General features: G+C 44.0%; 1 protein-coding gene across 1 annotated transcript; it reads right to left on the bottom strand.

Moving 5' to 3' along the window:
* Positions 1–10,602: 10,602 nt before the first annotated feature.
* Positions 10,603–11,969, bottom strand: RPRM (reprimo, TP53 dependent G2 arrest mediator homolog). The gene has a single exon (XM_002712181.5). It carries the CDS (start codon positions 11,826–11,828, stop codon positions 11,499–11,501), a length of 330 nt encoding a protein of 109 aa, XP_002712227.2. The 5' UTR covers positions 11,829–11,969; the 3' UTR covers positions 10,603–11,498.
* Positions 11,970–12,183: the final 214 nt, after the last annotated feature.

Raw genomic sequence — 12,183 nt, 5'->3', positions numbered from 1 at the left:
CACATTACCAGGGAGTTGTTTCTGAAGTAGATTAGCTGGGACTTGAACCAGCACCCATAGGATACTAGCATCACAGGTGCTATTAACCCACTGCACCACAACACCAGAAGCTGACTTGGTGCTTTAGAAAATGCTTTGATCAATTTATGAATAAAATATATTTTAACTAAGGACCCTGTTCTGGTTTTAATAATAATAATAATAAAAACCATTACATGGTTCTCTCAGGATCTCTTTGTATCCAAGTTTAATCAATTAACATATTTTCTGCATCCTTAATTCCTCATCAATGGGAAAAAATTATAAGATAGTTATAAACTATAAAAACCAATACATAAATTGCTTAGAATGGGGCAAAATATAAGTACTCAATAAAGTCAATTATTATAATTCTATCAGCAAGTTTGTTCTTCAAAATCATTTTTTCACTTTAAAATACATTTTTTGATGTCATGTAAATAAGTCCCATCATTTTAGGATAAAAGATATTTTAGTCAAAATTATGTTGTTGGTAGTTTGATGAAAAATTTTTTAAGGAACAGGATATCTGTACAGTAGAGGCCTTTAAAATTAAAGACTCCAAAGAAAAATATATTTTAGAAAATCTCTTTACCTTTCCAAATAAGGGAGCTTAGTTGGACAAGTTGAACTCATCATTTTGAATTCCTCCTAAAATCCATATTCCCACCTCCTAAAGCCATCTGCTTCTAACAAACTCAAAATCCACCAGGATGATAAATTGCTTTGCATCTCCTTTATGTGAAATCATTATTAAAGCTGTAGGGTGGATCTAAGTTGTTAATAACTAAGCACCATGTGTGTGAGGAAGCTAATACTGCCGTTACTGTCAATCTTTCACTGGAAGAATCAGCAGGATGGCTGAGTGGAAAATGCTTGTGGTGTCTGATGCTCTTGGATGTGGTGCAGAAGTTAGCACAAGAATATTTTACTTATGTGGTCTTGGAAGGGTTACTGGTCTCACCAGTGCCTCTATTTTTTCTTTCTTATTTTCACTTTTGTAAAGTGAAGGTAACTTCTAGAATTGTTAGTGCTTTGAAGTAACATGTATAAAATATTACTAATATGAGCAATAATCATTCATAAGAATGGATGGTGATGACAATAATCAGCAAGAATTTATTTAATGCCTACTGGCTTTTCATGAATGGCACTTGAAAATCAGCCATATCAAGAATCTAAACCAAGTGGAAGACAACAGTAAGAGGAGAATATAGAAAATAGGACCATATCATATTGTGATTAGGTACTTTGGGATCAGTGTGGAAGTAAAATTCTGATTTTTTTGGAAAAAAAAAAACAACTTTTCATTTCTTAATTGAAAGCATGGGATAGAAAGTAGTCAGATAAGCTCATAAAAGGCCTATTATTTTGAGATATAATTTCATCAGAACATAGGAATATTCAATAGGCTAATCCTCCGCCTGCTGTGCCCGCACACCGGATTCTGTCCCGGTTGCCCCTCGTCCAGGCCAGCTCTCTGCTGTGGCCAGGGAGTGCAGTGGAGGATGGCCCAAGTGCTTCGGCCCTGCACCCCATGGGAGACCAGGAGAAGCACCTGGCTCCTGACTTCAGATCAGCACATTGCACCAGCCGCAGCGTACTGGCTGCAGCGGCCATTGTGGGGTGAACCAACGGAAAAGGAAGACCTTTCTCTCTGTCTCTACCTCTCTCACTGTCCACTCTGCCTGTCAAAAAAAAAAATGTAATATCACTTAACCTTTATTAAGTGACTGCTACATGCTAGGTATCCCAAACTTTAAGAAGACAGCGCTGTTAATGATCTTAAATGTATTTAATTGTGCTCTTTCAGTGTCTAAGTACTCTTTCTGAATCTATGAAATCATAAATTGAAAATATTCTTATCTCAAAATCATTGAATCATGGAACACTGTTAATATTTTCTTTCTTTTTCTATACAGCACACTAAGCATGAAATGAAACCCAACATCAAATAGCCAAGGTCCTTCCCTTGAATAGCTTTTGTTTCTCTCAGTAGACAGGAAAGTCTTTATTTGCTTTGAAGAATGGAAGTATGATGTTGAAGAATTAAAATACATTTACCATATGCAAAGAATTCAGTAAAATCTAATCTCTATAGTATAATATTTGAAATGTGCAATGTTATTTAAAATATAAATATGGATTTACTTTAATCTGGAAGTAGATATTTATAGAAAATCTAAAATAATTCTTCAGCAAATTATTGTTTAAAATGGAGAATACTTTTTGTTTATGAATTTTCAAGTTTTCAGTATTATAATTTGTTCTTTTATAGAGATATGTCTGATATTTAAAAGTTAATTACTTTGGCATCTCTTAAAGTTTCTATTTATGAACCTTCTAAATATTGGATAACTCTAATTTAAAAAGTTTTACATAACCTTTATTATCCACTGAGAGAATATTAAAAAATTCCTAGATATTTAATTAGGCTTGGAAACTTCTTTTCAAGTAGACCAAGGTAGCACTGGATTTACTATGTCACCGTGGGAATAAGATTTCATGAACCACTGTGTAATGATTTCTGCCACAATGTTCAAATGTTAGGCCCAGAAAAACTGGATGGACACTAAGCACTGGCTCAGGAAATCAGAAAGCAACACAAAGAGGTGTAGAAAAACTATCGCTGGGAGAAAACTGGGAGCTCAAGCTGCTGGATATTAAGCAGTCAGTGGAGGATTAACCACAAGGTGAATAATATATTGAGAGGAGAGTGGTTTAAGTTATTAACTCCACTGAAAAATGCTTGGTTTTTTTTTTGTTGTTGTTGTTGTTGTTGTTGTTTTAAGTCACCATTTCCTGGAAAAGATAATGTCAGAGGGGCCGTGATCCCACGGTAATGAGAATATATTGTTTAAAAAAGAGAGCGCTCTCTTACATTTGTACAAGTGTGCCTTGGAGGCCATTACGTATGTAGCAAGTGCAGAGACCCTCCACTGAGAACACTGCGCTTTCAATCCTCAGATTCAGGCTCCCACAGCAGGAAGCCTGAGGAGGAGATGAGCTTACCTGTGGTGATGAGCTGTCTGTGAAACAAGCTCCTAAACACCAGTCTTCATGGTTGACAAGTTTCCTCCCTGAAGAATACCACCCGCTCCCCAGCCCCATCCTCACTGGTGAGAAAGAATCAGAAAGTCCACGCTCGCTGGGTGTCTTGGAGAGGGAGAAGCCACTGCCAGGCAGCTAGTTGCAGTTAGCAAGGCCATTTCTCCAGCCAGAAAGACAGAACAGGGAAAGAGGCTGGAAACCAAGGAAATGAGCCGTTCAGTGTGAATAAAAAGCTAAGCCTACTCTTTGGGTCAGGATGAGCTTAGAGACAGAATTAAGGAGGGTTCAAAGAAAGGTTATAAAAGTGCTTCAATATGCTTCCACAGTAGCATTTACAAGCTAGACGGGTCACAAGGGAGGCTCCATCAACACGAGTTTGTCAAATCAACTGAGTAATGCTGAGTACTTTAGTCCCCTTATGGTCCTTGACAAAGCTTGGGGGAGGTCTGCAACAAAAGAATTTGCTTGATTTTGCCTAATAGTTTATCACATTAGTGATGATTTGAAGTAACATTTACTATCTCAGATTAAAGAAATTTTTATGCCTAGTGAGGTTTAGTGAGAAGATTTTTTTTTTTTATCATGAACAGAGATTTCAAATGACTGATCCAAGTTCATATCACGGGTACATGGTGGATGTAAGGTTTGCCCCAGAAATCCAGACTGCTGTCAGGGCACTTGGAGTTGCATCAGCTCAGACACGCAGACTCTTTAAGGAAACTGCAGAAGCATGTTTTGCAATCTTGTGGAAAGACAGTTGACAGAATAAATAGCTTTAGAAGGAATTCTAAATTAAGAGTTCAGAAACATCATTTCCACTGCTGGAAGTGTGGAGCCTTGGGAAATGAAACAACCTTTCTAGACTTGGGTTGCATTGCAGTCAGTGACAATTGTTTTAGGTCCTCCAGCAGGCCTCTTGTATTTTTTGGATAATAAAATCTCCTCTCCCGTGAGGATTCATGGCCTGATGGTTTGAGCAGAATTGGCTCTATTTCCCCGTGTCCTCTACTCTCTTAATCATGAGGCTGACATTGACAACTGACCAGATACACCCTTCTTCCTGCACCCACCTCACTCACGGGTTTGTTCAGCAATTGACAAATGACCAAACTGGGTCAAAGTTCTCCCAGGAAAATACAATCTCTTTCTGCTGGAATTGTTGAACTGGTAAAATGTCACCATGGGCAACTGTAGGTCTATATCTAAGTCTTTTATATTCTCATCATGTGGAAAATGCTTTTCCAAGAGCTGGAGAGAGTCTGGATAACATCAGATAGCAATTTCTATTTCTGATGTACCTGTATGCTTGTACTTACAAGTCACATGAGGGAGTCAGTTCGGTTTTCTTTTAAACATTGGTTTGAACTAGATCTATGTTGATTGCAACCCAAAGATTGTTAATTAACACAGCTCATTGTAGTTCGAACCTTTGATGACTTCAGGAAATGTTTATGTTGTTTAAAACAAGGGTATACCATCTTAGAAAGCTCATCTCCTGAATGTAGTAAAGGGAATTTCGCAGTTGATCTCTTTTGTGAATTATGCAGTCATTGAAAAATCACAGTGGTAGAAACGAATAAAACATTGTTTGGAGCTGAATTTGCAGAAAAATATATCTTGCCTCAAGAAATTCACTTATAACAGTTTCTTCAGGCCTTTCCCATTCATGTTCATTGTGAATTTGAATGTATGAAGTAGAGCAAGTGTTCTGTATGCTACCTGAAGATGTGGCGGTAAAGTCAGATTATTATTTATGGAGAGAACAGAGGGTTCTTAATTTATGAGAAGAGCCACAGGTATGTACTGTACACAGAGCTGGATGTCCAAGGACATAGCCGCACAGTCAGGCAGAAGTCAGAATGGAATCAGAAAAGGCCCCTTTAAATTCCATGATCCTTTGCATTCAGCTTCCAAGGTCTAAGTTAGTAGCTTGTGCACAGTCATGCCTATAATGGATACTAAATAATAAATATTTATTGATGATAAAGATAAGAAGGTCTGGCAAGGCTTCTTTTGTCCTTTGGATAGGAGAAAATGGATCCAGCTGACAGAATGTTTGTAACTAGTCCAAGACTCCAGAGAGAAGAGAGAAATGAAGAAGGAATGAACAGTCTTCCACGTTCTTCCCACAATGCTTATCCCTTACCACTCAGTAGTCTTTGGTTCTTTTATTAAGTACTCTAAATGTACATCTTTCTTCCCTCTATTATTGGAAATCAGAATATGCCTGTATTCTTCTTAATATTTTACTTGATAAGTGCCCTTTATTTTCATTGATCTTCAAATTCAGGGCCTCCTTTCATTTCTCTTAACTTAGCTTTTAAAGATTTTCAAGCTTGTACAATATATAATCTTTGACTTTTAGCCCCTTTTTCTTTCTAATTCTTAGATGAAGATTGAAACATATATCTCAAGATATAGATGTATTTGAAAGTTCAAGGCACTTCATATGAATCTTATTTACTGAACATTTTGGGACTATTTACTTGTAACTTTTTCTATACATTGATTGTAAACAAATACATAATGTACAAGAAAGAATTGGTGGCTGTGAGATGCTTACCTTCAATAGTAGAATAAACATGTTTCAAGAGTATAGAGCTTGGGAGACCCTGAGCATGCAAACATGTGCATGCACACCTGCGTTAATCAATAGTACTAAGAATATGAACTACAGGATCCCGCACAACTTACAGGGAGACAAATAAAGCAAAAGAGACACTCCAGATCCCAGAGGATTTTTTTTCCCAAAGCAATCAGACATCTGGAGTCTTGGTCTGTTAAAAATCAATGACTCTTTAATGGCAGTATATCTTCCGTCATGGGTGAGGGAAGGAGTGCATAATCAGAGAGAAATTGCTGAGGGTAGAAGACAAATACAGGAAAGAAAAATCAATGAGGAAACCTGTAACCCTTCCCCCCCGAATAGACCATGTCAATGTGTAGGCTCTTGCATAATTACACATGTGTCTTTCTACTGCTATAAGTTCCAGAAATCGTACAAAAACTTTATGATCTGATGCTTGCAGATGAATCATATGTGTCTGTGCCTGTGTTCTGGGGCTCAAATAGATAGGAACCATCTCATTTTTTTTTCAGCAATAAGTTGCAATGCAGCATGTACACGAGTGCTTGAAAAATATTATCTGACTGTTTGAATTAAGAGCTTATAAAATATTACTAACTAAAGGAAACCCATTTTAAAATGGGAGAAGGTAGGGCCATGCTCTGTTGTGGCATTATCACAGATGACTAGATGTTTTCTGTATTGATCACTCTGTGCCTGCATTTACTCACTCAAAAATATTTCAGCAAGCAAACTCCTAAAATATTTAGAGAGGGAGGCAATTTACTCATCCTTTCAAAATATGCATAAGTAGCCAAATAAATCAAAAGAAGTCTTGTTTATTCTCAAATATCATATATTGTTATTTAATATAGAAGCAATCCACTGTTTGCAAAGTGCTCAGAGGTATTTTAAAGTGTATCTAATGATCCTTGTAACAGTCCTTGTAGAAGCTCCCTCCGAAATATTTTGAGCTCCACAAATATGATAAGTATTAATATAAATTCAGACTATTTTATCCTTGTAAATGATACACGAGTGACATATATTTTCTTATTTCTAAACTATACTTTCCAAGAATTTTTAAATCACAGCTAATGCTATAAAATTAATCCTGGGCTTTTAAGCAGAAATATCTGAAACGAAGACTAAGTGAGATGGGCCATGGAAACAATTAGCCATTGAGCATTTCAACTCAGACATTAGGAAACAATTACTACCGCTGGAGCTGACTTTAAAACACATCCCATTTGAGCCATTGCGCACATGTCTAAATGGGATTTGGCAGGTGAATAAAAGATTTATTGATTCCTGTTTTGAGGATTGCTGTGGACTTGCTGCTTCAACAGGCTTCAAACTAGCTTTGAGTCTCACGGAACAAACTGAACCCTGGAATCTTTTCCTGGCATTGCAATCCCTAAAATGACAAGTATAATAAGCCAGGGCTAAGGAAGGCTCTAAACTGCATGCAGAACAGCTGCTGTGTGCTGTTGCAGAAGTTCAAAGGGCCACAGGCTTTGTGGGGGGGGGGTGGATTTGCCGTTATTAGTCTTAAAACACCCAAGCAGTTCCTAGGAACAGAGCCTAGTAGCCTGAATGTGTACCTAGAAGAATGACTTACTCCCTGGCCCACTGGGTTTTGCTTTCATGGCTTTATCCAGTGAGAACATAGAGATCTGGGACATTTAAGGCACTGGTTAGATAGTGTGAAATCCAACAGGCTTGACACTGCCATCTACCCAGGCCTATCTAGGTGTCTCAAATTTTGCTTTGATTATTGTAAATATTATTTCCTGAGTCAAGTAGCACTTGACTTGTGAGAAAAAAAATCTACCTAAAATATCAAGATTGGAAAGATAAAAAAGGTTTTTAAGACACATAAAGGATTAAGGCATGAGACATGAGATAGGGAATGTGAAACAAATTAACACAATGGAATCGTAGAATTGTAATGTGCTTCTGGAATCCGTCTTCCCTGAGGCCATCCAACTGCTGAGAGACCAAAACCAACAGTTCTAACCTCTCAGTTCAGTGTGTCTTTCCCTTCCTCACTCAGAATCAGCACAGGAAGACACTGGAACAGGAAAGACTCCGGATCCGGTGAGAAGCCAGGGGTGGTTGAAAATCAGAAATCACAGCTCATCGCCCAGGTATGGTTTCAGACTTGACAGGGTAGTAGGACCTTTGCGTTGACTTCCTTCAAGGTGTCCAGCACTCGAGTGCCTACTCAATTTTCAGAGAGAGAGTGGGGAGATTCATGTCAACAGTCTTAAGGAAAATAACGTCTGCCAACAATTGGTTAAGCAGTGTACATGGAGGCCACCCAATTAGGCTTAAGAGGCATCAGTGGTTTTCTGCCCAGCCAGAGAGCCCGCTAATCCACCAGCTGTGCCTCCTGAAAACCTCTCCCTGTGTCTGCAGAAGGGCTCTGGGAAGCCTCAAAGGAGTCCCCACGGGCAGTGGCAGATCAAGCAAGCTTTTACAGGACGCGGTCTTTCTCCCCCAGGGCCTCCCCCTAATTACTGAGCAAGTGGTGGACTTAGGTGTGGGATGGCAGGACCTGCCTGTCTGCATTCACCCCCACTCCCAACTCACAGTCTGTTAAGGCTGGCATGGCTCTCTTAGGTGAAAAACAGAAAATGCCTTTCAAAACCTATTTTCTTTACATTGTGTCTGTGGGAAAAGACTGACACTCCATAAACTCAGGGCAGGTTTAGAAAGTTTCACTTAATGCATTTGTTAGTAGGAGGGATGAAGACAGGCAAGGCAGACTGAGAGAGGGAGTGGTGTGGGGCCCAACAAAGTGGTTGCTGTGTGCCCATCAGGGAATAGGGAGTGTAAAAAGCTCCTTGCCTCATCTATAAAAACCAGACCCACTTGGCATCTCTAAGTAACAAATGGATCTCAGTGCGGGAGAGATGAGTTTTTGGCAGGGAACAGTCCCTAGAGTTTTGTGCATTTCAGACTGGGTGTATTTCCCCCGAATGCATAGATCACAGATTACAGAACTATGATCATGTGTCTTTCTACCTAAGGACCACATTTTCTAGGTTCTGCTGTGTCTCATGATCATGATTTCTGGGAGTGAGAGAATGAATGTGGATAGTTGAGGACAAGAGAAGCTTAATTTTGCTTTGGAGGTGCAGGAAAGAGAGAAGAAGCATGAAATAATATTAAGGGGAACAAGACAGAAAGATAGTAGAGGTCTTTAACCCTGGAAAGACTCCTCTTACCTGAAAGACATGTATTTTAAAGAAAATCCTCTGTTGTATAGGAACTAGAATCGACCTATATAAGATCTGGGCCCACCCCCACCTTCATGTCTAAAATGGCTGTAAGCATGCACATGGCACATATGAAAGCACAAATGAAATTCTTACAAACTCTAGCTTTTGATCCCAAATAGACTTGCTAGAGAGCTAAATTCACTGGAGGACTAATAAACCGGTGGGAAGAAGGGACCCTTGATGGAGTAGAACTACAGAAGCCTGAGTTAAATCTGACGACCTCTGACTTGCCCCATGGTGAACCCCTTGCTTTGCTTTATTTCTCCCTCTGAAACATGGAGGTGACAGGTTAACTTGGTGCCACAGAACTGTCTACAAACTAAGATGTCTCCATTCTCCATTCCACCCATTAGCAAAAGTAAACTGCCTTACATACTGGCCCCATCTGTAGATTAGTAACCCTGCCCACCCCCCCATACTAAACAAAAAAAGCAAACAAACAATCCAAACTGGTAAGAAAACCCTTACCTATTGACAAGAGAACAGGCAAAACTTCAACCCCCACCCCCACCCCTACCCCAGCCTGACATTCATTAGCGTTCAAAAAACCGTATTAGGTTACACTTTCTGACAGGATTTAGAGAGTGCCAGGGCAGGTAAAGGTACACAGGATGCCAAATGGCACAAACTCTTTGACTCACTGGCATTGTTACACCAGTGGTGTTTCTGCCTGAAGTAAATGAGCCACTTTATATAAGTAGTTAATTTTATCCAGTATTACAGCTGCTACGGTGAAGTCTCTGATTAATTGCTACAACATTTTAGGGGATCCTTTATATTCTTGAAAATATTTAGAATCCAAGCCCAGACATACAAATGAACTTAAAATCCTTTGTCGCGGGTAAGCTTGAAATTAATGTGTCCCTTGGGTTATTTTCACAGGCATGGTTTTCCAAGCTCTTCTTTCGAACACTGTTCAATTTCTGTGTCCTAAATGTGCCATGACCATGACCATCTGTAAGTCTAGCCGGGGCCAGCCTTCGCAGCGTTGGTTGCAACAGTCATGTCTGACATTCAGGACCTCGGCTAAATCCTCTGATACCTCTGCTTGGCCTGGGGCTGATCGAAACCTCTGCAGAGGACCTGCGGTTTGCTCTCTTTCTCTCTAATTGACCAGTAGTCATTGCTCATCCTTATGGAGTGAAACGTGGCGTTTCTCTGCATGTATACAGCTGTGGATGATCAACTCGGGCTCACAGCCTCAAACGTTGATCCTTTCTTCCAGTCTCATTTCGGCTAGCAAAGGTATTGTAGGGGAAGACAACAATACACCGCGTGTGTCGGTAACGGAGAGCGTCAACCCCGCCTCGCCTTTCACACGCTCCTGGAGCAGCACCCGACCGACGCCGTGCCGCGGGCCGCGGGCGCTGGCCGGGGCGAGGCGCCCTCCCCCACGGGCCGGCCCCGCCACCCCTGCCTTTCATTAGCGGCGTAACCCCGTGTTCCCGATGGAGCCGGCCAGGAACCCGCGGGGGGCCCTCTCATCGTCACGCCTACCTGGGGGACCGCTGCGCCCGGGGCTCAGGGCTCTCTCCATGTCGCCCCACCCTCGCCTCCTCCGGACCCCCGAGAGGCGAACCGCATCTCTCCAAGGCGAAATTCCCCTGGCCGCGGAGCAGACTCTACAGCTGCCCGCCCCCCTCTGCCAGGGAGCGCAGAATGACCACGAAGGAGGCCAGGAACAAAACACTTACAGGTCGCATTTATTAAGGAAATGTTTAAGAAAGAAAGTCGAAACGGTGTCACGGATGTCAAGAGCACTTTTGTGGCGTAAACCGTGCAGTCACGAGCTACGAGGAGTTCTATTCCGAGTCTTTGTCCCGGGGCCGGCGGCGGCGGCGGCGCCAGCCCTCCAGAAAGACCCAGCTGGGAAAGCGTGGAAAGGAACAACTCACCCGGTCCACAGTCGCAGGCTCCCTCCCCGCCCCCCTTCTCCCGCGAGGACAAAACTCTACCCCCACCCCCACCCCCGGCAGGCAAACGGGCCACTAGGGCAGAAGAGAACGCATCGAATAGTCGTATGCAAGCACACAAACACAAAATCCCTTGAAGACGGCACGTTACAGTCAAAGGTGTTCGTGGCGCGCCTCTCCCCACGCGCGGGGGGCTAAGGGGCAGCGGGACGCAGTGGACGCCAGTCCCGGCCAGGATGTGTGAGTCCCCATCGGGTCTGTAGTGTGGCCACTTTCCCTGTCAACAGGCGATCTTCGCCCTGGGACGCCCCCCCCCCCCTCAGCCCGCCCCCTCCGCCCGCCACCTCCAAGCGCTTGGCCCACCTGCGGGTGGAAAGCGGCCTTCGCCCCGCCGGTCTCCCCGCTTTCCACGCGAGAGTCAGCTTCCAAAGTTCTGTGCCCCCATCGCCCTGTTCTTGCCACCTGCTGCAGAGTGCAAAAGTCAGGGCGCTCGCCTATAGCCAGCTGCGAGGCCTCGCAGAGGGTGAGCGAGAGAAAAGGGTCGCTTCATCCTCAAAGGCAGAAGTCAAATACTTGACTCCGACAGGTTTGCATCGCCCAGGCGCTGAGGCCGGGGGTCGCGGCGGCGGCGAGGGGGCGGCGGCCGCGGGGCCGCAGGGCCGGTCAGTAGGGCCCCACGACCACCGCCTCCACTTCTTTCGACGGTCTCCGGTCCTTCACCAGGAAGTTGATCATGCCCTCGGACTTGATGAGCAGGTTGCAGCCGAGGAAGAAGATGCCGAAGACCACGGTGAGCGAGAGCACGCACATGACCGCGATCTGCACCACGCGCATGATGTACAGGCTGCGTTCGTCCGGGCCGCCCTCGGCGAAGCCGTCGTCGGTCACCACGGACGCCTGGGTGCAGCAGCGCACCGCGCGCTCCAGTGCCTCGCTGCTGTTGGCCAGGAACAGGCCCGCCAAGTCGGTCTGGTTGCCCAGCGCCGGATTCATGGCGGGAGAAGGCGGGCGCCCCGGGAGACGCGGGGTCCGATATGCGGGAGGAACAGGTGCCGGGCTGAGCGCTCGCTAGCTGACTTGGGCGCGCGGGGCTTGTGGCGCTCTCCTTGCCAAAGTCGTCGGTCGGGCCGTGCGAGTCTCCCGGGAGCCTCTCCGACGCGCACCGCAGCCCGGATCGTCTGCGCTGTTCGCTCCGGTCCGGGCGGTGCTCGCTCGCGGCGCTCGCTCGACTGGGGGCTGTTAGAACTTGGCGGGGCTGGGCCAGTGGCGCCGTGGGAGGTGCGGGACGCGGCGGCGGCGGCGGCGGCGGCTACAGGGAGCTGCTCTGAGCGAACAGCGGCCCCCTGCG

The sequence above is a fragment of the Oryctolagus cuniculus genome, chromosome 3 (genome assembly GCF_964237555.1).
Source record: "Oryctolagus cuniculus chromosome 3, mOryCun1.1, whole genome shotgun sequence".
In the NCBI taxonomy this organism is placed as follows: Eukaryota; Metazoa; Chordata; class Mammalia; order Lagomorpha; family Leporidae; genus Oryctolagus; species Oryctolagus cuniculus.
This window is presented reverse-complemented; position numbering and strand designations above follow the sequence as displayed.

Coding starts and splice junctions, on each gene's coding strand:
- RPRM (XM_002712181.5), bottom strand. CDS start 11,828: ATGAATCCGGCGCTGGGCAACCAGACCGACTTGGCGGGCCTGTTCCTG.